The sequence below is a fragment of the Arvicola amphibius genome, chromosome 4, assembly GCF_903992535.2.
Source record: "Arvicola amphibius chromosome 4, mArvAmp1.2, whole genome shotgun sequence".
Lineage (NCBI taxonomy): Eukaryota > Metazoa > Chordata > Mammalia > Rodentia > Cricetidae > Arvicola > Arvicola amphibius.
This window is the reverse complement of record NC_052050.1, coordinates 62,830,111-62,856,517: the sequence shown is the minus strand read 5'-3', so window position 1 is coordinate 62,856,517 and position 26,407 is coordinate 62,830,111. Positions and strand designations below refer to the sequence as shown.

General features: G+C 44.4%; 2 protein-coding genes, 1 long non-coding RNA gene and 1 pseudogene across 3 annotated transcripts; 2 read left to right on the top strand and 2 right to left on the bottom strand.

Annotated features, from left to right (window-relative positions):
* Window positions 1–1,896: 1,896 nt before the first annotated feature.
* On the top strand, window positions 1,897–9,931 carry LOC119811860 (immunity-related GTPase family M protein-like). Its single transcript, XM_038326003.1, has 3 exons — window positions 1,897–2,087; window positions 3,480–3,699; window positions 8,446–9,931. Exons 2-3 carry the CDS (start codon window positions 3,673–3,675, stop codon window positions 9,670–9,672), a joined length of 1,254 nt encoding a protein of 417 aa, XP_038181931.1. The 5' UTR covers window positions 1,897–2,087; window positions 3,480–3,672; the 3' UTR covers window positions 9,673–9,931.
* Window positions 3,026–3,450, bottom strand: LOC119811863 (annotated as a pseudogene).
* Window positions 9,932–10,405: 474 nt separating the features above from the next.
* LOC119811864 lies at window positions 10,406–17,262 on the bottom strand. Its single transcript, XR_005285025.1, has 2 exons — window positions 16,598–17,262; window positions 10,406–10,509 (listed from the first exon to the last, which is right to left on the bottom strand). It is a non-coding gene; the product is annotated as an uncharacterized LOC119811864 (long non-coding RNA).
* A 3,529-nt stretch (window positions 17,263–20,791) lies between these two features.
* Window positions 20,792–25,853, top strand: LOC119811861 (immunity-related GTPase family M protein-like). The gene is made up of 2 exons (XM_038326005.1): window positions 20,792–20,997; window positions 24,344–25,853. The coding sequence occupies exon 2, from the start codon at window positions 24,365–24,367 to the stop codon at window positions 25,532–25,534; it is 1,170 nt and encodes a 389-aa protein (XP_038181933.1). The 5' UTR covers window positions 20,792–20,997; window positions 24,344–24,364; the 3' UTR covers window positions 25,535–25,853.
* The last annotated feature ends 554 nt before the right edge of the window (window positions 25,854–26,407 follow it).

Sequence of the window (26,407 nt, the reverse complement as noted above, 5' to 3'; positions counted from 1 at the left end):
ACCCTCCTGCTTGCACAGTAAGCACCTTACTGACTCCATATCCCTGGCCTGTCAATCATCTATTGACTGAGACCATCAGTCAGGAACTCTCCAGTGTAAGGACATCGGCCTGCTGTCATTTTCTGTGTGACAGAAGTCAGGCGTGGCAGAGACACTTAAAAAGAATCTTTTAGCCACATCTCCCTCTGTCACTCCACAACAACAGGGTCCTTACCCCAAGGCTCTTCTTTTTCCGGACCCCAGGGAGGCTCCCCACAGATTCCCAGAGTAGAGCTAGGGCTGAAGAGATGGCTCAGTGGTGGTGGTGGTTGAAAGCACTTGTTCTTGCAGAGGACTTGGGTTCAACTCACAGCCCTCATTGTGGCTCACTGCTGCCCATAACTCCAGTTCTAGTGCTCCCAACATCCTCTTCTGACCTCCGTGGGCACTAGGCCCATACATAGTACACAGACCTACAAGCCAGCAAAACATTCACATAAACTAAATAAGTCTTTTTAAAAAGTATTTTATTATTATTATAAAGAAGAAAGAGGCCATGACGTTCATGGACAGGTGGCCCGTGGAGCCCTTTGGAGACCCAAGCCCTCCTTTGCTCGTAGTGTCAGGTGACCCAGTCAGGAGTGCAGCTCTCAGCCCCACTACAGAGGTAAGCACCAGGCTCTGGGGGGATTTCTGAGGCTGCACATTTCATCAAAGAAACCGAGAAAGCTACTGAAGCAGGATGTGGGCAGCTAGAAACCTGTTCCCAGAAGCGGGCAGGAAGGACAGAGAATCAACAAACAGCTGGGGCACACAGGCTTTGCCACTCCAGGCTCGATTGGGCCGGTGGGAAGGTGCAGTCCAGGATCACCGCTCTTCCCACGGTGGAACTGGTGGGCCTAACAAGAGCCGCGAGTCAGAAACATGGAGGAGGGGCTGGAGCTACTGCTCTCACTGAGCGGCCACATCTCACAACCGCCCGTAACTCCCATTCCAGGGGCTCTGGCTGATCTCTGAGGCTCATGCATGCATGTGGCACATGTACATACACTTAGGCACATACACGGAAGGAAGGGGATGGGGATGGGGATGGAGGGAGACAGGGGAAGCCCAGACACAGTGAGTGGGTGAAATTGAGAGTTCGGGCCAGTGAAAGGCTGTGGAGCAGCCCAGGGTGCATGCACTGCGCTGACAATTGCATAGGCCTTGCCCAGCCACTATGTCTTGTCCTGCTTAACAGCAATGCAGGGAAACCAGCCCACTCCCCTCCGCCTGGGCACATCAGTGGTCCAGGGCATGCCCCTGAGCAAAGATATTGCCCAGGAAGTGGGCATATACATATAGAAGAAAGTGATTTTTGTTTGTTTGTTGGTTGGTTGGTTGGTTGAAATTATCCTGAACTGGGAAAAACTCATGGGCAGAAGGAGGGCAGTTAAAGGTGACATGATCTGTTGGGGTCACTTGCCTTGATCCTGTCTAGATGACAGGATTGGCGCAGGTCAGAGAAGTTTCCTCGTAGGTGGAACTTCTGGACCTGGGCTGAGTGGGGTGGGAGGGAGCAAGCAAACAAGTGACAGGGACAGCAGCCTCAAGCAGCTGCATTTGAAGGGCCCACAGTCCTAGAGGACCAGGCTCACCGTGTCTCAACATAGTGCTGTCATCTGAGCAAGAGGGGGCTCCAGGGAAGGAGGCTCATGGGTCACACCAGGAGGCTGTGACTACAGTTTGGATGTCACTGTTCCTGGGCAGACTTCCCACCCCCAAGCCTGGCCTTCTGACAGAACTCCACCCCTCCCTGAAGAAGAATGTGGAGCCTGTGTAGCTGAATCCGGCAAACCAACCCGTTTCCGGGAACTGAAACTGAAAGCTACTCTGGCAGGAGGCCCCTCCTCAGGGGAGGGGAATGGGGGCAGGCAGGGCTCATGCCTACAAGTGAGGAGTTGGAGCAAGGTCCAGAGTTTGCAGGGTCTGAGGAAACCCACAAGCTCAGGCTGCCCTTCAGCTGCTCCAGCCCCTGTACTGGCTCTTCCGGAGAGGTCCCCTCACCTCTATTCTCTCCCTCCTGAACATCCTGGACTGGATTCCAGTTTTCTAAGGCTTTTGAGCAGGTGGGTGAGAGACTCCTAAGTGCAGCTTGGGCTATAAACTGCTCAGGGCAGGCTGTTGGGGTCTGGTAATCCTCTTGGGGATCCTGAACAGCAGGCACCAGCCCTGACTGTCTTCAGGACCACAGGGATCCAGGTGTTTTGGCTGAATCGAGTCCTTCCAACCCACCAGTCCTTTTTTATCTGCCTATCCCTGGCTTTGAGGGTCTTCTGAAGGGACCTAGTTTAGAGAAAGCAGGTGGGGTTTTCCTCATATTCTGTCAGCCACTCTTTTTTTTTTTTTTTTTTGGTTTTTCGAGACAGGGTTTCTCTGTAGCTTTGAAGCCTATCCTGGAACTAGCTCTTGTAGACCAGGCTGGTCTCGAACTCACAGAGATCCGCCTGCCTCTGCCTCCCGAGTGCTGGGATTAAAGGCGTGCGCCACCACCGCCCGGCTGTCAGCCACTCTTGATATTCCCTTTGGGGCCAGAGTCCAGGATAAGAACTCCCCACTGGCAATATTGGAATGTCTTGGAACTATGTGAAGTGTATGCATACTTCATGTGGAACTCCCAGGGACTAGGAGTCCTGGCTTGAAAGGTTAGCTTTAGTGAACTCCTGTCTAACTCAGTTAAGCGTTTTTATCTGTGTTGGAGAAACTGGCTCTTTGCAGGGTGCTGCGTTCATCTTTAACCTTTCAGAGGAGAATACAGCAAAATACAGTTTGATAGAACCCAGTGATATAGACCAATGTGCAGCCACATAAACTGTGTATGTGACCTTCTCATGCAGGTGTGAGAGTGTGTTGCTTGTGTGTGTATGTATGTGTGTGAGTGAGTGTGTGTGTACATGTGAGTGTGCTTGCTAGTGTCTTTCTTTCTTTCTTCCTTCCTTTCTCTTTCTTTCTTGCCTTAAATCTTTCTTACAGTTCACGGAGGCTTTTCATTTATGTATTTACATCTCTAGAAAAAGAATCCCAGGATTTTCCCTCCTGTGTGCTTTTGTCTTGCTTCTTCATGGTTTAGGAAGACTCAAGTTGTCACTAAACAGAGATTTCTGCCGTATTTCTAGGTCTTTGAGTTGTACATCAAATCTAGGGTTGATCACCCCACACTTGTTCAACCTGCCTGTGAGGCTCCCAACAATTTTCCCAACTCTGTGATCATCAATGATTTAAAATTTACCGATGTGACTGTGCTTCATCGTCACAGTTAGGAACTGAACGATGGCTTAGAGCAGGGCCTGATGTGACCTGGAGTTTCCTCTCTTCTCAGCACTGTTGATGCTCTTGAGAGCATCTGCCAGGACATTCATGTGCACCATGGTGTCGGTGTGGAAAGGCGGCAGAAGGCTCTCCTTCCTTATTTCTAACAATATATTTCTCCATCTGATGTTGTAATATTATTTTTCTAATAGGTTCTGAAGAAGATCTTAAGGCTTGTAAGAGACCCACAAAGTTCAGGCCCATGGACATAGACCTTCATACTGCATAAAACTGAAGGGAGAAGAAAGGACCAGAGGAACACCAGCCCAGAGATCTGAGTGGAGACGAAGGAGCCTTCACACAGACAGCAGAGAGTTGTATAGAGAGCATCCCGTGCATTCGGTCATGATGTGGCTAAATGAGATCTTGAAGGTGGGTATGACTTGCCCCGTACCAGGTCAGAAAACCGAGACTTCTGAAAGTGTCTGGGTTTCAAGGAGCAGGGTGAGTCTTCAAACACAGGTGGGGGTTCTTAGTCAACCCTGTTCACACGGAGGGTAGGTCCAGACCCAAGGACTGTGTAAGGAGCAGCAGCAGGAAGTGTTTTGGGAGCAGAACTGGACCCATCCCAGGAGGGGAACAAAGGGAGGAAGCATCCCAGGAAAGGATTGAGAGGAGGGGCCATCCAACGAGAGAATGGCGGGAGTGAGGGTGGGGTGGGGGGGTGGGAGGCCACACCAGGAGAGAACTGTATGGGGCCATCACAAGGAACTAACCAACACTCGGAAGTTGGACCCTGGAAGGGGTCCCACAGGTGGAACAATAGGCCTTATGGGGCAGACACCAGGCACTTCAGTGTAGGGACAGGCCAAGTGCTCAGTTGCTTCATGGGAACCCAAGGGGTGGGTCTGGCTGGGAGTAATTCATGGCGCTGATATACACTGTGTGGATTAAAGAGATGGTCTTGAGTTTTCAAGTTTTTGTTTGTTTGTTTGTTTGCTTGCTTGCTTATTTAATTTTGAGAGAGGGTTTCCTCTGTGTGTACTGGAACTCACTCTGCAGGCCAAGCTGGCCTGGAACCCAGAGATCTACCTACCTCTCTTGGAATGAAGGACATTTACCACTACATCTAACTGAGTTCTGAAGTTTTTAAATGGTGGTGATACACACAGAATGGGTTAGATTTTCTCTTCCTTCCTTCCTTCCTTCCTTCCTTCCTTCCTTCCTTCCTTCCTTCCCCCCATCTCTTTGAGACAGGGTCTCATGTAGTCCAGGCTAGTTTCAAATTTAATGTGTAGTTGAGGATGCCCTTACTTTCTTATTCTTCTGTCTCCAACTTCTAAGGGAATAGAAGTGTATGACACCATGCCCAGTGACAGTTTCCTATGACACTAGGGATTCACCCTATTGAAAACCTTCAAGGGCCTGCCATTAAAGTTTTCACTCAGGGTTAAAAAAGAGATGCCACAATAGAGGTAGGAACTAAAGTCTGAAGACTTTAGGAAAAGAATCTTCTCACACACGTTCTTTTTATTCTTGTGTTCTTTAGTCTTCTCTCTTTGTTCTTCTGCCTCTATCCCAATTCTTCTGTCCTAATTGTTAATAATTTCTTCGCTTTAATTCTCTATCTCATTTATAATTCCAATTCTCTGTTACAAATCTCTATTCCAATTTATTCTTGTTCTAATTACTTTACATTCTTCCTCTTCCTCTTCCCCTTCTCCTTCTCCTCCTCCTCCTACTCCTCCTCCTCCTCCTCCTCCTCCTCCTACTCCTCCTCCTCCTCCTTCTTCTTCTTCTTCTTCTTCATCTTCTTCTTCTCCTTCTTCCTCTATCTTATTTCTTTTCAATCTATTTCTTCCACCATAACAAATTCCCAAGTTGCTAATTCGTTTGCAACTTGTTAGTAATAGTAAAGCAACAAGGAAAGTTCTTGAGTGGGGGGGAACACAGGCATTTTTTGAAGATGTGTAGCAAAACTTATCAGCTAGTTTGTAGCTGGCTGCAGCTGTGAGGAGGCTCCCGCGGTCTCTTAAAGGGGCCGCTACAGGTTACAAAGGGAGGAAACGAAACCATTGAGAGATCTAAGGAACAGGCAGATAATACGCACATTATTGTACATTTCTTAAGGGTGATTAATAATATCTGGACATGGTTAGTCAGTTAGGTGCTATTGGTCTCTTGAAGGACTAAGAACAAGGACAGACACCTGCAATACTGCCCTAATTCATCATAAACCTCTGAAGTCTTAGGTCCTATAAGGACAGATGCCAGCAATTTTATGAGTAAAATCTGTGAAAGTTCCGTGTGTGATCTGTCCAGAAGGACACATGTCTGGTCTGGTCAACTTGCTCTTTCAGTAAGGCTAATGATAGAGAACAGGCTTCTAAGTTTCTCACCGTAATGTGGAGAATATAGTATAGAGAGAAGTCATCCTTTTGACCATCCACAAATGTGTGTGCCCATATATTGAGATGTAATCATGAGATTACATGTACACATTACATGAAAATGCATAGTAATGGCGAGCTATCATAGCTGATATTGCACATGCAAAATTACAGATGAAAACAACAGTTTTCAGAGTCAGTGGACTTGCTGGTTTTTCCAGGCAGGCTTCCTCCATCTGAGAATGATTTCTCGGGTGGGTTGACACCTGACTTACCACTGCTATAAGCTGTAGTTGTGTCACGGCCCACAATAACTCATGATAAATGCTCCTGACATCACCCCAGGGATGTATGCTTGCTAGGCAAGTACTCTCATCAACTGATAACACCCCAGCCTCTTGGGTTTAATTTTTTTTAAAATATTGGTGGTGATGTACAAAGAAGGGCTTTGATGTCCAAACAACCTGTCTTTTTTTTTCCTTTAAAGGAAATAAGAGGTAGTTTATTCTGGAGCTATTTTGACTTATCATGGCCCAGGCAGAGAGATTTAGGTCACCTCACATTCATGTTCTAACATGAAAGCTTCATGAAGTTTTTATAGATTTATACAACAACAACAAAAAAAAAAACAGAAATTAAAGTAATCTTAAAATACATTGCTGGGTACATCAGAGTGGCAGGTATAGTAAAATGGGGGAAGCTTTTATATTGGCCCAAGATGCCATCTGATCATGTTTTGTTGTTGTTGTTGTTGTTTTGGTTTATGGTTTTTTGAGACAGGGTTTCTCTGTGTAACAGCCTCTTGGAATTAGCTCTGTAAACCAGGCTGGCCTCGAACTCACAGAGATCCGTGTGCCTTTGCCTCCCAAGTGCTGGGGTTAAAGGCGTGCGTCACCACCACCTCGTAGCCATCTGATCATTTTAATAGAGTTTTTCTTTTCTTAAGGACATAAGAGATAGTTTGTTCTGGAGCCATTTTGATCATGTCCTTGGAACAGATTTATGTGTTTCTCCAAATTTTATGATTCAACACTCCCCGCTAATAGCGGGGTTGTGAAGACGGCCCATCACCCAGAAACAATGTGGGGAGTTGTGATCTTGACTACAACCCACTAGGTCACCCCAGCCAATTCTCACTACAACCCTGGTTCGCAAATGCTTCAGTCTCATGATAAGGATTCAGCCAGCTCCCGTTTGCAGAATAGCCTGAATCCTTATTTTAGTACCAATGCCAACACACAGGGACACAAAAATTTACTGCTTATTAAGAATCAGTAGGTTGGGACTGAAGAGATGGCTAGGCAGTTAAGCACACTGGCGGCTTAACTATTCCCAGCATCCACATTGTGCCTCAAAACTGTACTCCCCTCTCAGAAGATCTGAAAGCCTCTTCCAGTTTCCGAGGACAGGAGGCACAAACATGGTATACAGGCATACATGCAAGCAAAGCAAGCATACATACAAATAAATCTAAAAATCAAATAAACAAAGACCGAATCATTGGGTTATTTGGGAAGTTCGGTTTGTCCTGTCTGCTGAAGTTGATGGGTCACAGGTGTTTACTGTGAAGGTAGTTACAGATGAATGGTATCCAAATTTTCATAGTGTGATTAGAAATAGTTAAATTCTTTGGGCTTGGGAAATGGTCCAGTCAATAGAGTGCATGGGGCCGTGAGTTCAGTCCCCAGAACCCACATGAACAAAGCTGGACATAGACACATTTCTTAATCCCAGCACTTCGGAAGCAGAGGCAGGTGGATGTCTGTGAGTTCAAGGTCAGCCTGGTCTGCAGAGTGAGTTCCAGGATATTCAGCGCTACATAGTGAGACCCTATGAGAAAAACAAAAAGTAACGCAAAACAACCCCAAAACCTAGGTATGACAAAATGGGTGTGCAACCCCACTGCTGGGGAGTAGAGACAGACAGATCTCTGGGACTCCCTGCCCCTGCAATCTATCCTCATCAATGAACCACAGGTTCCAGTGAGAGGCCAGCTGAACAGACAAGGGCTGGAGAGAAGACTTGGTGGTCAAGAGCACCGGCTGCTCTTCCAGAGGGGCAGGGTACGATCCTCAGCACCCATGTGGCAGTTCACAAGCATCTGTAGCTCAAATTGTAGGAAAGCCAGCAGCTTTTTCTTGTCTTCCAAGTGTCAGGCACATGTAGCGCACATACACACACAGGCAAAACACATATACACATAAAACCAAATAATTAAAAACAAGATGACTGGGATCCTTAGGAACAACACCCTTGACCTACATGCACACACACGCACATGTGTGTGCATGCAGCACATACAAACACAAAATTCATCTTTCTTTTGAAGACAGGGTCTCATTACGTAGTCCTGGTTGACCTGGAACACACTGTGTAGGTCAGACTGGCCTGAAACTCACAGAAATTCACTTGCTTCTGCCTCCTGAGAACTGGGATTAAAGGTGTGTGCCACCACCGCCCCACTGAATATTTGACTCCTGAGGAGAAGCAGAGTGGATGGCTGGCTGGGGAGAGCTGGCTTCTGCAGTGGTCAGACCTGCCCACCCATTTTCCCACTGAATGACCCAGCTGACATTCTGCAGCTTGGGCTCAAATGTCCTCAGGGCAGCTATAAGGTATGCATGGGGAAGGGCCATGCAGCTGCAGGGAGAGCCCATCCCAGAGGAGGAACCACACTCTGTTCAAGTGAGTTGCTATGCTCTCTCCCCTGGCAGATATGACTCCCATGACTGGGGTATGTGACTTCTGTGGATTCCTGTGTCACCCAGTGTCTTCTTGTCTTCTCCAGGTTGTCACGTTTTTTATAAACATGGCAAAATCCCTCATCAGTCCATCGTCTAAATCCATCACCACTTATGAGTCATTCCATACCAACCAGATCCTCACATCTCAAGATGTCAATAAGAAAATTGTTGAGGCTGTGAAGGAGGGGAACTTGCTGAAAATGATCTGTGTGGTAAATAATGTAATGCAGAGTATGTCTAGATACCCAATAAGAATTGCTGTAACTGGGGACTCCGGCAATGGCATGTCATCCTTCATCAATGCTCTTAGGGAGATTGGACATGAGGAGGAGGATTCAGCTCCCACTGGGGTGGTGAGGACCACACAGAAACCGGCCCTATACTCCTCCTCCAAATTTCCCAATGTGGACCTTTTGGACCTGCCTGGCACAGGGGTCACATCCCAGAGCATGGAGAACTACCTGGAGGAAATGGAGTTCAGAAAATGTGACCTGATCATCATCATCGCTTCTGAGCAGTTCAGTTCGAATCATGTGAAGCTGGCCAAAGCCTTGCAGAGCATGAGAAGGAGGTTCTATGTCGTCTGGACAAAGCTGGACAGGGACCTCAGTACAAGTGCCCTCCCAGAACCCCAGCTTCGGCAGAACATCCTAAAGAACATCCAAGAAAATCTCCAGAAGGAGGGGATGGAGGAGACACCCATATTCCTAGTATCCAACTTTAGTCCTTCTTTTCATGACTTCCCAAACCTTAGAGACAAACTGAGAATAGACCTCTACAACATCAGGTACGCAGATTCCTTAGAGACTCTTTCTGGAATCTGTGACAGGAGCATCAACGAGAAGGCGTTCTCTCTGAAGAATAGCATGATCACAAGACCCCAGGAGATAGCTGTGAGCTGCATGTGTGATACTGCTGACCTCCAGGAGAGTTTTGAACACTACCAGAAGCTCTTTGGTGTGGATGATGGGTCCCTTCAGCAGGTGGCTCAGAGGACAGGGACACTGCAGATGGGCTGCATGGCCATGAAGTTCCAGGAGTTGCACACGAAGAACTGGAGGCTGAGACTCATGATGAGTTTTCCCGTGTGCATGTTGCTCAAGTGTCTTGAAGTCTGGTGGTGGTATGGCTTGTGGAACTTCTTCACCCGTCGCTTAAGACTCTGGAGACAGAGCCTCATCATTGAAATAGTTGCGCAGAATGCCAAGACTGTCTGGAGGAGTGTCCTAAAGGATAATACCCATCGTCCTGAAGTCCTAAACCTCAAGTGAAATTCAGCAGCCTCGGGGTCTTCTTTTTGCTTAAGGCCCTAGCTATTTTCTAGAAATGAAGAACATTAGCAAAATGTTGTAATAAGTCTTAATATCGTTAGAGGAGGTAAGAAAATTGCTCATCTTCCCACAGGCAACTCTAATACCCCGTTCCTTGGAAGAACAAGTGTCTGCCAAGATCATCAGCCACACTTCCCTAGCTCAGCAATTAGCACGGATGCTTCCAGTTTCATTTTCCTGCAGGTGTCCATCACATGGTGTCCCCTAAACCATTAAAGTTGTCTTTATCAATACTGGTTCATTCTTATCTGTATCTTTCCCTAGATACCCAGTGGTGACTCAACTGGCCCTAGGTGCTCTTATAGACTTGGAGGGTGGAGAGGGAGGTGGACGCAATCCCTGAAAATCTACTGTGTGTTGGGGCAGTGTTTGCATGTGTGAGCGCATGTGTGCAGTTGCATGCACACCACAACATGTGGAGTCTGTATTCACTTTCTACCTTATAGGTTCTGGAGACTAAAGTCAAGTGGTCAGGCTTGGTGGCAAACACCTTAATCTGCTGACTCCTGTCAATGGCCTGCTGAAGATGTCTTTGTGTCTGGACAAACACGTGATCAGTGTTCAAAGAGTCATCCCTATGCCAGAACAGGGAAGAGTGGCTTCCTCAATTCCTAGACAACAAAGTCTGTGTATATTTCCTGTGTTATAACAGAATTTCTGAGCTTAGGCAATATAAAAGGAAATCAGGTTTATTAACTCATATTTCTGGAGCATGAAGAACCCCTCTGTGAAGCATCAACTTGGCCTCTGGTGAGGTCATCACAAGGGCAGGAGCCCCTGTAGAAGAGAATAGTGCACAAAAGATCCAGGTGTCAGGCTCCTTTTGTCCTTCAATGACCCATTCTAAAGGGAAACAGCAGAATCCTATAGATTGGTCCCTTCCTAAATCAATAACACTATGCCCTAAATATCTCCTACTAGGTCACATATGAGCGTGTCTGTGTGTGTGTGTGTGTGTGTGTGAGAGAGAAAGAGAGAGAGAGAGAGAGAGAGAGAGAGAGAGAAACAGAGACACATACACATACACACACAGAAAGAGAGACAGAGAGAGAGAGACAGAGAGAGTTTCATGTTGGTGGCGGCTGCAACAGGACCCCAGGGTTTAGCACAACTGATTCCATGATGGAAGTACCATTCAGGTCCTAAAACTCAACAAGTAGACAGCACCAACCAACAAAATAAACAAAGACCTAATCCATCAAAGTCATAGTTCTGGAAAATTCTCTAAATGTATTGACCTTGATGTTTGGCTTCTGTAGTTCTGTTTTTAGATAACTATGCTTTCTTTTTTGAGACAGGGTTTCTGTGTGTAACAGCCCTGCCTGTCCTGTACTGTCTTTGTAGACCAGCTGGCCTTGAACCCAGAGATCCACCTGCCTCGGCCTCTCAAATGTTGCAATTAAAGGCATGTGTCATATGCTCAGCCTGGCTAGCTATTTTTATTAACTGAAGTAAGTCAACCCAGGATACAATTTTTGTGCTTAAAAACTCATCCTGAAAGAGGCTCCAGGGAGGTGGTAAAGACATGGGCGTCTAGCAATAAGGACATTCCATACAACTGGCTTCAGTTAGTTTCAGCAGTCCTGGATGATGGGCCACAATTACTGTGGAAATGTTATTTGTGAGGAGAGGCAAAAATTTTAAAATAATGGGGAAAAGCAAAAGGACTTGAGACTTCCCAAGATCAAATTCTTGGTAAGGGCACTTATGCTGATGCACAGGCTCAAGCTCTTTACAATGAACAAATGTTGTCCCTATGCCACAAAGCAGCCTTAAATGCTTGGGACAGAATTCAAGTACCAAGAAAATGAATTGAATCATATATTAGGTTTATACCAGGCCAGAGAGAACCCTTTAGTGAATTTTTACAAAGATTAACCAAGGCTGTACAAATAGGAGTAAGAGACCCAGATGCTAGATGAGTACTTATTGACACTTTGGTTTTGAAAATGCCAACTTAGAATGCAAAAGATACTTGGGCTTTTAGAGGTTAGATCAGCACCAATGGATCAATGGATCCTGCATGCAACGGAGATTGAGACATTTGACTATAATATTGAATCTTTGGTAGGAGAAGCAATTTCCAAATGTATGAGGAAACATCAAAATGCCAAATGTTTTCTACATTCTTATTGTTTTTGTTTTTTTTCAAGACAGGGTTTCTCTGTAGCTTTTTGAGTCTGTCCTGCAACTAGCTCTGTAGACCAGGCTGGCCTCAAACTCACAGAGATTTGCATACCTCTGCCTCCCAAGTGCTGGGATTAAAGGCATTTGCCACCACTGCCTGGCTGCTAAATATTTTAATTGTTGTAGAACAGGACATCTGAGAAGGGATGTGGGTTTGCTAGGACGTGAATATCATTACTCCAGAATCTTGGCATCCAAACTGGCCTCTTCAAGAGGCAGATATTCAGTTCCTAGGACTTGGAACCCTATCTCAAGTAAGACAAATCATGAGATGGGTTGAATGCATAGGGTCAGAAGGACAGAGAGAAATGCTGAGGCCATATTTGGCTAATATTGTAGTGAATGTATGGGGTCGTGACCTGCTGCAATCATGAAATGCCCAGATTAACATTCCTGCAGTCCCAGAAACTCATATTTCTGGGAAGGATATTATAAGGTACTATACACAAAGGTTACCAGCCATTCAGGCTGTATAAGAACACAAAGCAACTAGCAAAACGTTAGAGGTACCATCAGACCTCCCTTTAAAATGGTTAATTGAGCAACCAATATGGGTTAAACAGTGTCCTTTGAGAGAAGACAAATTGTAGGCTTTAGAACAGCTGGTATAGGAGCAACTAGATGCTCAGCATACTGAAGAATCAGCCAGCCCTTGGAATTCTCCTGCATTTGTTGTCACAAAGAAATCCGGTAAATGGAGAATGGTGACAGATCTAAAAGCTGTCAACAAGGTAATTCAACCTATGGGTCCTCTATTACCTTCTGCCTTCTCTATTACCTAAGGAATGGCCTCTTATAGTTATTGATTTAAAAGATTGTTCCTTCACTATACCTTTACAAGAAAAGGATAGAGAAAAATTTGACTTCACAATGACTACTGATATGCCTCTCAGACTATTAGGAGATACCAATGGACTATCCTCCCACAGGGAATGCTCAATAGCCCCACCCTATTCCAATACTTTGTAAGTCATCCCTTCGAAATAATATGTAAACAATTTCCTAAATCTATAATTTACCATTACATGAATGACATTTCGCTATCTGATGCAAACTTTAGAAAGAATGTTTGATGAAGTAGAGAAAGTTTTGCCAAAATGGGTATTCCAAATTGCTCCTGAAAAAATACAGAGAGGAGATTCTGACAATCACCTGGGTTATAAAATAGGTTTACAGAAAATTAGAACACAAAAGAAACAAATTATGAGAGCCCGGTTGAAGACTCTAATGACTTTCAAAGGTTGTTAGGAGACATTTCCAGTCTATGACCTGCTGTTGGAATATCATCTGATCTAATAGTTAATTTAAATAAACCCTTAGATGGTGACAAAGACTTAAATAATCTGGGAATTAAGAGCTGAAGCTGAAAAGGAATTGATTGTCATTGAAGAAAAATTACAGGAGGAACAAGTGGATAGGCTGAATCCAAATCTTAATTGCATTTTATTCATATAGTCTTTCAGAATTTCCCCTACAGGAATTTTAATGCAGAGAGAAGATATCACCTTAGAATGGATTTTGTTACCATATAAACCAAGTTAAAAACTTAAATCTTATGTGGAAAAGGTCTCTGAAATAAACATAAAAGGAAAATTGAGACTTTTTCAACTAGCAGGAATAGACCAAATAGAGATTATAGTGCCTTTTACTACTGATGAAATTAAAAATTATGGCAAGACAATGAACCTTGGCAAAGAGCATGTGCTATTTTTTTTAGGAGAGATTAAAATCATTTATCCCAAAAGTGATAGAATTAACCTTATAAAGAGAACTACTTAGATCCTTCCCCACATTGTATGGGACACACCAATAACTGGAGCCTGTACATGCTATACTGATACAAATAAATCAGGAAAGGCAGCTTACAAATCAGAAGATTTAAGTAAGGTGTAACAAAGCTTTTACAATTCTGCCCAAAAGGCAGAATTATATGCTACCCTCATGGTACTAGGGGATTTTAAAGAACCTCTCTATATGCTTACTGATTCACAATAGGCAGAAAGAATTGTCTTTTATATTGGAACTGCTGGATTTATACCAGATGCTACAGAATTGACTTCATTATTCCTACAGGTTCACAAAATAATCAGGAATAGGCTTTGTCCCATATACACAACACACACCTGATCCCAAATGGGTATGCCAAATCCTCTAGAACAAGGTAATGTAGAAATTGATTGATTATTGATTGGAAGTATGTTGAAGGCCTCAGAAATTCTTAAGAAACATCTTATCAATAACAAGGTTTAAAGAAAGAGTTTTCTATTACATAGCAACAAGCTAAGGAGATTATCAAGATATGTCCTACTTGTTCTTTCTATAACCAAACACCACTACCTGCAGGGAGTAACACAAAGGTTCCTCAAAGGAGTGAAATCTGGCAGGTGGATGTGTTCCACTTTGCAGATTTTGAAAAATTAAAATATGTATACCACACCATTGACACTTATTCAGGTTTTCAATTGGCGACTGCTTTGAGCTCAGAAACAGCTGATTTATTTATGCATTATTTATTTATTTATTTATTTTTTATTTTTTATTTTTTTGGTTTTTCGAGACAGGGTTTCTCTGCAGCTTTTTTAGAGCCTGTCCTGGAACTAGCTCTTGTAGACCAGGCTGGCCTCGAACTCACAGAGATCCGCCTGCCTCTGCCCCCTGAGTGCTGGGATTAAAGGCGTGCGCCACCACCGCCCGGCTTTATTTATTTATGCATTTATTTATGCATTTATTAGGAGTTGTTACCATCATAGGTATACCTGCTCAGATAAAGACAGAGTGGTTTAGTATCTGTCTCTAAGAAAGTGAAGCAGTTTTTCTTATTATTATATAAAGTATATTATAAGTATAGCAAACAATCTTATAGGTCAGGCAGTTATAGAAAGATCAAATCAAACTATAAAGGATATGTTAAGAAACAGAAAGTGATGGAAAATACTGCCAGAAATAGATTACATAATGCTTTATTAACATTGAATTTTCTTAAAGCTAATGAGAAAGGAATAACAGCAGCAGAGATGATGGAGGAGTGTCTATGTGTTACTTTCATTGGTTAATAAAGAAACTGCCTTGGCCCTTTGATAGGACACAAAATTAGGTAGGCGGAGTAAACAGAACAGGATGCTGGGTAGAAGGCAGTTGCAATCGCCATGCCTCTCCTCTCTGAATCAGTTGCCATGAAGCCAGCCGCCAGGTCAAACATGCTGAATCTTTCCCGATAAGCCACCACCTCATGGTGCTACATAGATTACTAAATATGGGTTAAAGCAAGATGTAAGAATTATCTAATAAGAGGCTGAAACTAATGGGCCAGGCAGTGTTTAAAAGAATACAATTTTTGGGTTGTTATTTCGGGGTACATGCTAGCCAGGCGGCTGGGAGCCAGGCGTGAATGCAGCCTGCTGCTCCCTTCTATAAAAAGAGACATTGGATAATAGCAAATTCTTCTGAATTAAATAGCAAATTCTTCTGCATTTCAAGGAAGTGTTGACCTCACAATGGGAACCAAGAGATATGCTACTTTGTTGAAGGGTTTTCACTTTTGTCTCCACAGGAGAAGAAAAGCTATAGATACCATCAAAATTAATAAAGACTTGGTTTGAAAAAGAGAAACCTCTTGAGCCATAGATATGACGGCTCATCCACAGAGTTGACAACCACACAGATGGTAAGAAAGGCTCATAGGGGTTGGGGCAGGGTTCTGTTCTTGACTTTGCAGCAAAATACTCATCTTTAAAAAGTCAAAAGGTGCCGGGCGGTGGTGGTGCATGCCTTTAATTCCAGCACTCGGGAGGCAGAGGCAGGCAGATTTCTGAGTTCGAGGCCAGCCTGGTCTACAAGAGCTAGTTCCAGGACAGGCTCTAGAAACTACAGGGAAACCCTGTCTTGAAAAGCCAGAAATAAAAATAAAAATAAAAAATAAAAAGTCAAGAGGCCCATAGGCCCTTTCCTATAATCATACTGATGAAAATCTTGCATATCACCATAGAAGCTTCATCTGGCAATGGATGGAGATAGAGACAGAGCCCCACATTGGAGCACTGGACTGAGCTCCCAAGGCCCAAATGAGGAGCTAAAGGAGGGAGAACATGAGCAAGGAAGTCAGGACCGCGAGGGGTGCGCCCACCCACTGTGAAGGTGGGGCTGATCTAAAGGGAGCTCTCCAAGGCTAGCTCGACTGGGACTGAAAAAGCATGGGATCAAACCAGACTCTCTGAACGTGGCAGACAATGAGGGCTGACTGAGAAGCCAAGGACAATGGCACTGGGTTTTGAGCCTACTGAATGTACTGGCTTTGAGGGAGCCTAGTCTGTTTAGATGACACCTTCCTGGACCTGGATGGAGGGGGGAGGACCTTGGACTTCCCACAGGGCAGGGAACCCTGACTGCTCTTTGTACTGGAGAGGGAGGGGGAGGGGAGTGGGGGGAGGGGGAGTGAAATGGGAGGTGGGAGGAAGCTGAAATTTTTAATAATAAAAAATTAAAAATTAAAAAAAGACAAGAGAACCTGGACATCTATATGTCTAAAGAGGAAAAGATAACGATTCAGATAGGATAACCAAGTAAAGAGAATTATGACTTATGAGGACAGGTCATCTGAGGGTAAGAATCACTGAACATAAATAAATAAATAAATAAATAAATAAATAAATAAATATATGTATGTATATGTGCTACTTACTATAATAATAGTCATGACTTGCTTGAAAAATCAAATCTGGTTTTAGAGTTGGACAACCTCTCTGTCCTCTAGATCCAAGCATGTTGTCAAAGGAAAAATTCAGAGTTTCTGTCTCATGTCAGGAACTATCTGGTATGGGCCAGAAGAAAAAAGGATTTAGAAAAAAATTTACTTTTCTTCATACCTATTTTTGACTCTATCATACCTTTTATTGAACATAGGTCTGTATAAATAATGTTTAAGTTTTCCACATTGAACAGTGAATTTTCCTTCAGTAATCTGAAGAAAGAAGATGGGGCCCCACAACAACGACTCCACCTGGTTGATATGACGTCATGATACTGATAGTGCTGCTATAAGACCTGTTTTAGGTACCAGTTGCTCAAGATGGTTCCAACTTGGTTAGCTGAAATGGAGCACCTTTTTACCAAAACTCCCAATAGGATCATCAGAAAAACCCCGCTGAATACTCAGGCACTATTTGCAATTATACCAGACAATAATCTTGAAACTTAACCGTCATTTTACTTTCACAGGATCTCTTAGAAAGAACATCGCCAACATGACAACTGGAAGTAATTCTAGAAGACAACGTCCCCTCTCCCAACTAAGTTTGTCCTCAGAGTTAGGGACATCAATTAGGGGATAATTATAATTGTTATAAGGTTGAGGGCTGGAGTGGAAATTATGTAGGATCAGGGATCTCTTTGAAGAAAGAGGGAGGGACTGGAGAGATGGTTCAGTGGTTGAGAGCTGCTCTTCCAGAGGTCCTGAGTTCAATTCCCAGCAACCACATAGTTACTCACCACCACCTGTAATGAGATCTGGTGTCCTTTTCTGGCCTGCAGCCATACATGCAGACAGAACACTGTATACACAATAAATAAATATTAAAAAAAGACAAAAATTGGATGGGATAATAGATTAGTGTGAGCTCACTTATACTAATAATAGTGAGTAATAGAGTGAATACATATGAGCTATTATTTATAGGCAATTTACATTGGTATAGATTCTTGCATATTGATAATGATTATATTGAATATGTATCTATTTTTGTCTACAATATTTGTACACCTAGGCAAAGCTATTTTGTCATTTTGTATGCAAGCATACTTCTACCTCTGCTTAAGACATTTTGTATATTGATACAATTTTAGAATATATTTGTCATATTTCAATATACATTTCTACCTCTGATCAAGATACTTATACATTGTTTACATTTTGAGGTCATTGTCCTCATTTGTTTTATATTTGTTTAAAGATTGTTTAATATTCTAATTTGAATAATAAGATATATAGGTATTAAGAATTATAGGTCTATAGTCATCCATGTTTGTCATACTTTTAGTTAGATTAATCAGGTTCTTTAGATACATAGATATTGTATTCCATATAGATAGGTAATCTTCAACCACTTCAAAGAGCTGTAGAATATGGCATTTTTAATAACTTAGGGTTCTGTTGATATGAGACAACTTTTCCTGGCAGCACCGATCTATTCCCAAGAGAATGCTGAGCACTGAAGACACTCCACTTGGAGCTTGTATTCTTCTTGGCAAAACTGGCCTTTGAGCAAGGAACTGTCCATGCATCAACCACTGACAAAATGCATGATTTCCAGACAAGACAAACAGGATACAAAAAAAAGACTGTCAAAACTTGCCAATACAGGGTAAGATGGTTTTGAAAAATTTTGTGCCTCTGAAAATGGTCTGTCAGTTACTCTAGGCCTTATCCAAAGTTGGTTGTTCCAATGTTGCAAATGAGACTTTGGGTGATTGTTCAGCTAACAGGTTGTCTGTTATTTGTTGCACATTTTGGATGTTGGTTGATTGCACTTCCTGCTTACTCAAGTAATATTATTTCCGTTCTCGGGTCTTCAATGTGGTTGAAAACTAGATAATTGTAGTTACTTTCCTCTCATGACGTGGCCAAGTTGTTTATAATACAAGACTTAGTCTCTTTAGGATAGGATAATTATTGAAACATTTATCACATGTTTCTTGCTTGATATTGTTTATGCTGGTTGTAGTACTAATTTTTATACTTGATATTTGTTCTTACTCTATATAATTTTTGTATTAGGCTTAGAATTCTCTCTTTTAAACAAAAGGGGGAGGTGCTGTAGGAAATCCATCAGCCAGTAGCCTTTAAGTTACAGGCCAATTTGGGCATGGCTTCTTTTACTATAAATTCCCATGTAAAGCACGCGTTCTCTCGCTCTCTTCTGGCTGCTGGATTCGGTTGTTGTTGCCTGTTCTAGCAGAGGACTGTCATCTGTGGGTTTATCCCTAAATAAATAACCCTTTATTATACTCAATTCTGAGCTAGTGTGGGATTTTCTTTTGTGTGTCTGTTTTCATACCTCCCGAGTGCTGTGATTTTAAGGCGTGTGCCATATGCTCAGCCTGGCTAATTATTCTTATTAATTGATGTATATCAAAAAAGATACAGTTTTTGTTCTTAAAAACTCATCTTGAGAGAGGCTCCAGGATCCACTGGGATCCCAAACACTCAGTATAGTCAGCATCTGGCTAATTGACTGTGGAGGACGTAGAGGATGGAAATAGGTGTCAGCTCTGCTTCCACGTGTCCTCAGCTAGGCTGTGCTTGATATGATCTTCAGCAGGAAGCATTCAGAAGTTCCTATTCCTCTTGTTGCTGCTGCTGCTGCTGCTGTTTTGAGGCAGGGTCTCACACAACCTGGGATACAGGCAATGATGTCTTTGAATTTCTGATCCTCCTGCCTCCACCTCTCAAGTGTAGGATTACAAGTTTGTGCTGTTGTGCCCATCATGCCCAGGTCTATGCAGTACCAAGGATGGAACCCTGGGCTTTGTGCATGACAGGGAGAGCAACTGCCAGCTGGGCCCCACCCCCAACTCCCCAGGGCTCTTTCCAGGACAAAGTGCTTATCTGCTAGGAGAAGTGTGCTTGTGGTAACTGCATTCTATTTTGTTTGTCATCTGAGACAGGGTCTCACACTGTAGCTCTGGCTGTCCTGGAACTCACTATATAGACCAGGCTGGCCTTGAAATAAACAAAATCCATCTGTCTCCCAAGTGCTGGGATTAAAGGCACGTAGCACCACATCCAGTCAGTAGTTACATGCTTAATGCCCTTGCTTGAGGACAAGTGTGGTGGTCTTGGAGGACATTTCACTCTGACCAGGGGGTACATGAAACACCTCCACCCCACAGCCCAGGTCCTCACCTGCAACCTGCAGAGAGTGCTGCAAAGAGAGTTGCATTTCCCCAGGAGGATTCGCGGCCGCCCTTCACTGCTGTCTAATATTAAAGCCTATTCTCAGCCTATGTTGACTTTGTCCCTTCCTAACCTTGTCCCTCAGCTGTTTGGCCACACAGGATTTCCTAACTCCTCATTGACAGTTGCAGTTTCTCAGAAAAGTAAGAGGGAACAGCCTGTAATCTTTCTGTTTTGTTTGATTTCTGTCATCCTGCTGTCATTATTTTCCTGTCCCGTCTCCTGGTTACAAATGTCCTGCAGAGAATTTTTTAAAAGAGGTTTTTCCTTAGGCACATTTGCCCGTATCTGTGTCTGCCTGCTGTGGTGTGGTGCGTGGGTGAATTCCTAGGCCATGTGGAGTCACAGGCAGGTGTGCGCTGCCTGATTGGCGCTGTGAAGCCGAGAAGATGGTTCTCTAGGAGATAACTAAGTGCTCTTACTGCTGAGCCATTCATTGCTCCAGCTACCTCAACCCCAAGGAGAGGTGTGTGTGTGTGTGTGTGTGTGTGTGTGTACAGAGGGTCTCTTGCATCCCAGGCTGGCTTCCAAACAAATGAGTCATGGATGGCTTTGAACTCCTGATCCTTTGAACTCTACTTCCTTTGTGAGCTAAGATGAGAGACAGGCAGTGAGCAGGGACAGCAGCTGAGAGAAGTGTTGTGAAGTGTCTGCAGCTCTCTCTCAGTGTGTGTGAAGAGGTTGGCTGCATCAGCAGAGCAGGAGGGGGCTCCAGGAATGGGCCAGCGGGGTCACACTAGGAAGTCCTCACTGCAGTTTGGATGTCACTGTTCCTGGGCAGACTTCCCACCCTCAAGCTTGGCCTTTTGACAGAACTCCTCCCTCTCTGAAGGAGACTGTGGAGCCTGTGCAGCTGAGTCCTGCAAACCAGCCATTTCTAGGAACTGAAACTGAAAGCTGCTCTGGCAAGGGGCCCCTCCCCTCCTGGGAGGCAGGCAGGGCTCAGGCCTACAAGTGAGGATTTTGAGCCTGATCCAGAGTTTGCAGGGTCTGAGGAAACCCAATAGCTCAGGCTGCCCTTCAGCTGCTCCAGCCCCTGTACTGGCTCTTCCCAAGAGGTCCCCACACCTCTATTCTCTTCCTCCTGAACATCCTGGACTAGATTCCAGTTTTCTAAGGCTTCTGAGCAGGTAGGTGAGAGACTGCTAAGCATAAACTGCTCAGGGTAGGCTGTCTGGGGTCTGGTGATCCTCTTGGGGATCCTGAGCAGCAGGCCCCTGCCCTGACTGTCTTCAGGACCACACAGATCCTGGTATTTTGGCTGAGTTGAGTCCTTCTAACCCACCAGCCCTTTTTTATCTGCCTATCCCTGGCTTTGGTTCTTCTGAAGGGACCTAGTTTAGAGAGGGCAGGTGGGATTTCACTCAGTCTCTCAGCCTCTGGCTGAGTCCTGGATCAGAACTTCCCCCAGCGCTTTTGGGTTGTCCCAGGACTGGTTCTTATTCAGAGCACTGGGAGACTGGGACTCGGAGCAGTGAGGTTCTAAGTAAACTCTTGTTTTGTATTGCTCAGTTCAGTATTTTAAGAATTATTTAGTGGTCGTCTGTGTGTGTCTATGTTTGCTTGTGAGGGTCAGGGGACAATTTGTGGGGCTAATTTCTTTCTACAATTGATCTCCCTCCCTTCCTCCCTCTCTTCCTTCCTTTCCTTTCTCAAGACAGGGTTTCTTTTTATAGTCTGATTACCCTGAAACTTACTGTATAGACCAGGCTGGCCTCAAAATGTCAGAGACCGGAATGTCTCTGACTCCCAAATCCAGGGTTAAAGGCAAGCTCTGCCACCACCACACCTGGCTGCCAGAGAGCTCCTTAAAGGACAGAGGAAGTATGTGCGACTGACAGGACATTTCTCAAATATGTGGTGTTGAGTTTCAAATGCTTTTAGTTTCATACACACAAGCAAGAAAATAAAACTTCAAGGGTAAGAGCCACATTAATAACTCATAACTGTGGAACTGCACACGCCTAACCCAACGAGGGTTTTCAGTTAAGAACCGTGGGCTAAGGTGTATGCTGCTGTCTAGCATGTTGAGATTTGGTGTGGTCCTGAGAAGTGGTTGGAGTCCTGTCCACACACTGATGTGTCTCAACGTCCACTCCAGAAGGCCAAAACTCTAGTGCTTATCTGTGCTGTGTATGGGTGTATGCATTCCGCATCCTCCATCTTTTAAAAACTAGTTATTATTATTATCATTATTATTATTATTATTGTAATTATTATTATTATCTTGAGAAAGTATCTCACTATGTAGACCTCACTGTTTGACCTGGAAGTCACAGATATTCTCTTGTCTCTGTCTCCTTGTGCTGGAATTAAAGGTGTGTACCACCATGCACAGTTTGTTATTGTTTTAAATTATGTGCATATGTGTCTGTGTGGAGTATAGGCACATTTGTACAGTGCCCCAGCAGACCCAAAGAGGGTGTCAGATATCTGGAGCTGGAGTTACAGGACGTTGTGAGTCACCTGATATGGAGGCTGGAATTGAAGTCAGGTCCTATGGAAGAGCAGTAAGTGCTCTTAACCTGAGTCGTCTCTCCAACCCCACACGCTCCATCCTTGGTGTTGAAAAGTTATCCTTCCCAATCCTGCCCCACAACATACTTCCAGTGTCATGGTAAGGACTTAGTCAGGAACAGAAATATGATTGATGCCCTATCAAAGTGAGACATCAATATCTCTCTATCAGCCCTCGCCCATGGCTCAAGGAATCTTAGGAGACATGAGAAGCATGAAAACACTGTAGGGAGTAGCTGGGCAATGGTAGCGCACGCTTTTAGTCCCAGTACTCAAAAGGCAGAGGCAGGTGCATCTCTGTGAGTTTGAGACCAGCCCTAGTCTAGAGAACGAGTTTCAGGACAAAGCTGCATGCACAGAAAAACCCTGTCTCTTTTCAAAACAAACAAATAAACAAAAAAACCTATAGAAAGCATGGTTGCTTGTGTGTGTGTGTGTGTGTGTGTGTGTGTGTGTGAGTGTGTGTGTGTTTGTGTAATGCTGACTTCTGGACACGGCATGCCTGGTGCACTTTTAAACCTATGCAGTCGTGGTTACTTGTAAAAGATCACCGCACAACTGGGCCCTTTGACATCTTGTCATAGAAAGGGGAGGATATGGTCTGACCATATCCTCCCTGAGGATTTGGACACCGTAAATGGGTGGTTAAGGAAGGAGGGACATTTTCTTCAGGCCTGCAGCCACTGAGAAGATGCGTGTGCTGCTCTAAGCCAATTCTCACTCCTCCTTTGTAAACAGTCAAAGGAAACTCACTGGGCCACAGGAGAAAAACACCCACAGCTATCTAAACACCAACTGTGCGAGTAGAAGTGGAGCAGGCTGGGAAGAGGAGAGACATCCCAGGGACCAGGAGGAAGGCTCAAAGGTTCACAGGTCGGGGAGAATATGATAAATACACATGGTGTTCATGTGTGCAAATGTCATAATAATACCCAGTGTGTATAGTACTAATCTATACCAAAAATGCTGAGTGTGGTGGCGCACATCTTTAATCCCAGCAAGGCAGAGGCAGGAAGATCTCTGAGTGTGAGGCCAGCCTGGTCTACAGAAGTTGTTCCAGGTCAGCTAAGGCTAGATGGAGAAACCCTGACTCAAAACAAAAACAAACACAAAATATTTATGCTAATAAAAACATTAAAGCCTGTTCACAGAAGAATTTCAATCTCTGTTAATAAATATAGCAGCAGAGGTAACAGACAACCCATACTCTCAATTAAACTTGGTGGAATTTATATATTTTTTAAATATTGAATTTTATGTGTATGACTGCCTGACTGTCTGTATGTGCACATGTGCATACGGGTACTGTTGGAGTCGAGAAGAGGGCTGTGGAATCCCTGGACTCAGAGTTACGGGTGGTTGTGAACCACCATGTGGGTGTGGCAACCAAGTCCAGGTCCTCTGCAAGATCAGCCAGTGCTCTTAACCACTGAGCCGTCTCTCCAGCCCTGGTGAGTTGATCTGGAGACCATGAGGCTTTGCTGTTGAGCCTGGTGTGTAGCTGTGCATTGGTTATGCCTCTACCGCTGGCCACCACTGGGGAAAGGTAAAGCACTTTTCTGAGTGCAACAGCAACAAACAGCCACGGATGTAGGATGCGTGGAATGAAGACTTGTGGGTCCTCCAGGCAGGGAGCTGGCACAGGCTGTTCCCTGCTCTGAACGCACGTCTTTGGTAGTCCTGGCAAGCGGGAAGGGGTGGACATTTGTACCCAGTAAGGGAACTGCCTGACATTCCAGTGCTTAGCTTTGGGGTTCAGGGTTGCAGTAGCAGCTACAGAGCTATCCTTGCCCTCCAAGAAATGTACTTATGCGCAAGAGGCTCAGCATGCTCTGTCTGTAGTCAGCAGGTCGTGGTGTAGTATTCTCTGTGGATCTGAAAGCCTGGACAAAGAACAGTGTTTCCTGTGGGTACCCGTATTCACAGCCATCCTTAACTTCCTTCCTAATGTATCTGCAGGTTGCCCCATTGTTCACCAACATGGAAGAGGCAGTTGGATCCCCTGAGGATAAAGAATTTACATGCTTCTCTGATGCTATAGCCATCCACAAAGAGAGAGATGATTTACCTATAGAAACTGTCAAGAATATCGAGACTGCTGTGGAAGCAGGGAATTGGGTAGAACTTGTCTCTATCGTCAAGGAGATCAAACAAGAAGCATCGAGAACCACAGTGAAAATTGCTGTAACTGGGGACTCCGGCAATGGCATGTCATCCTTCATCAATGCTCTTAGGGAGATTGGACATGAGGAGGAGGATTCAGCTCCCACTGGGGTAGTGAGGACCACACAGAAACCGGTCCTATACTCCTCCTCCAAATTTCCCAATGTGGAACTTTGGGACCTGCCTGGCACAGGGGTCACATCCCAGAGCATGGAGAACTACCTGAAGGAAATGAACTTCAGAAAATGTGACCTGATCATCATCATCGCTTCTGAGAAGTTCAGTTCGAATCATGTGAAGCTGGCCAAAGCCTTGCAGAGCATGAGAAGGAGGTTCTATGTTGTCTGGACAAAGCTGGACAGGGACCTCAGCACAAGTGCCCTCCCAGAACCCCAGCTTCGGCAGAACATCCTAAAGAACATCCAAGAAAATCTCCAGAAGGAGGGGATGGAGGAGACACCCATATTCCTAGTATCCAACTTTAGTCCTTCTTTTCATGACTTCCCGAACCTTAGAGACAAACTGACAAAAGACCTCCCTGTAATCAAGTATGATACTGTCTTTGGAACCCTTTTTCAAATCTGTGAGGAGATTATTGATAAGAAAATGAAAACCATTAAAAAGTACATAAAGGAGGATAATTTACAGGGAGGTTTAGGAATCCCGGATCCAAATAATCTGGCAGAGTGTCATAAAGGCTTCCAGGAAAAATTTCATGTGGATGACACATCTCTCCGCCAGGTGGCTAGGACGATGAGTCACCCAGATACTTATTTCACAGATGCCATGCAGTCCCAGGTTACACAGACGCACCAACTAGATGGCTCGACACCGTCTCTGCTGCACCAGTTACGCGAGCAAGCTATTAAGTTTGCCTATCGCTGTTTTCGCTCAAAACACGCGCAACAGAAACATGTACTTAATGAAGCTGCTGAGAAAACCAAGAAAATTCTGAATATAATCTTGAAGGATACTCTCCATCCTTAGGAAGGGCTAGCTAACCGAGATTCCCTCCCCAGCTTTCTACCCGACATCTACCCCCAGTTGAACTTAATTGCTGTATGGGTTTCAAGTTCCTTGAGATTAATCGGCCGACTCTCTTGACGTGCGTTGCCCACAGAAAACAGTGCTATGGGTTTTGATTTTTTACCATTTGTTTACTTTTATTTTAACTGAACTTTCTGGGATCCCAATATAGGAGACATTTCCTTTTTCAAATTGCACAGAATTTCACGTTTGACACATGGTCACCTTGGCATCTATGACTGATATAGTTTCTCTTAGAGGCCTCTTAATTTTTGCTTCTTTCTTTTCTTTTCTCTCGTGGGAGGTAGAGCATCCTTTTGGGAATGAAAAAGAGCTTGTTTCTGTCCACTTTCTGAAAACGTGACTAGTAGAGGCCTGTTCTCTCTCTGTACCACTGGTCATGGGATTCACAAAGTGCTGACTGGAAGACTTCTAGGTCCCCCACAGTACCCCCAGTGGTGCCAAGGATGTCATGGCCTCTCACACTCAGGGCACCCACAGTTCTATTGCATCTGACTTGTTCATCTACCCCTAACTCTACAGGCCAAACCCCTATCCAGACACATAGACCCTACTCCCTTCCTCATGGAGCTTTCCCATTTCACTCAGGGGTGGGTGTGTGTGTGTGTGTGTGTGTGTGTGTGTGTGTGTTCATTTAAGACAGATGCTTCTCCGTGTGCTGTTACATCCCATTTTCTCAGTCCCCCTCTCAATGGACGTCAGAGTGTGGTTGTAGGGTCCAGTCCATCCATTCAAACAACAGTCCTGAGTTTCAGTTTACCCTAAAGCAATACCTGGTTTGGGGAAAGATCACAAACTGAGTTCAAATAGTCA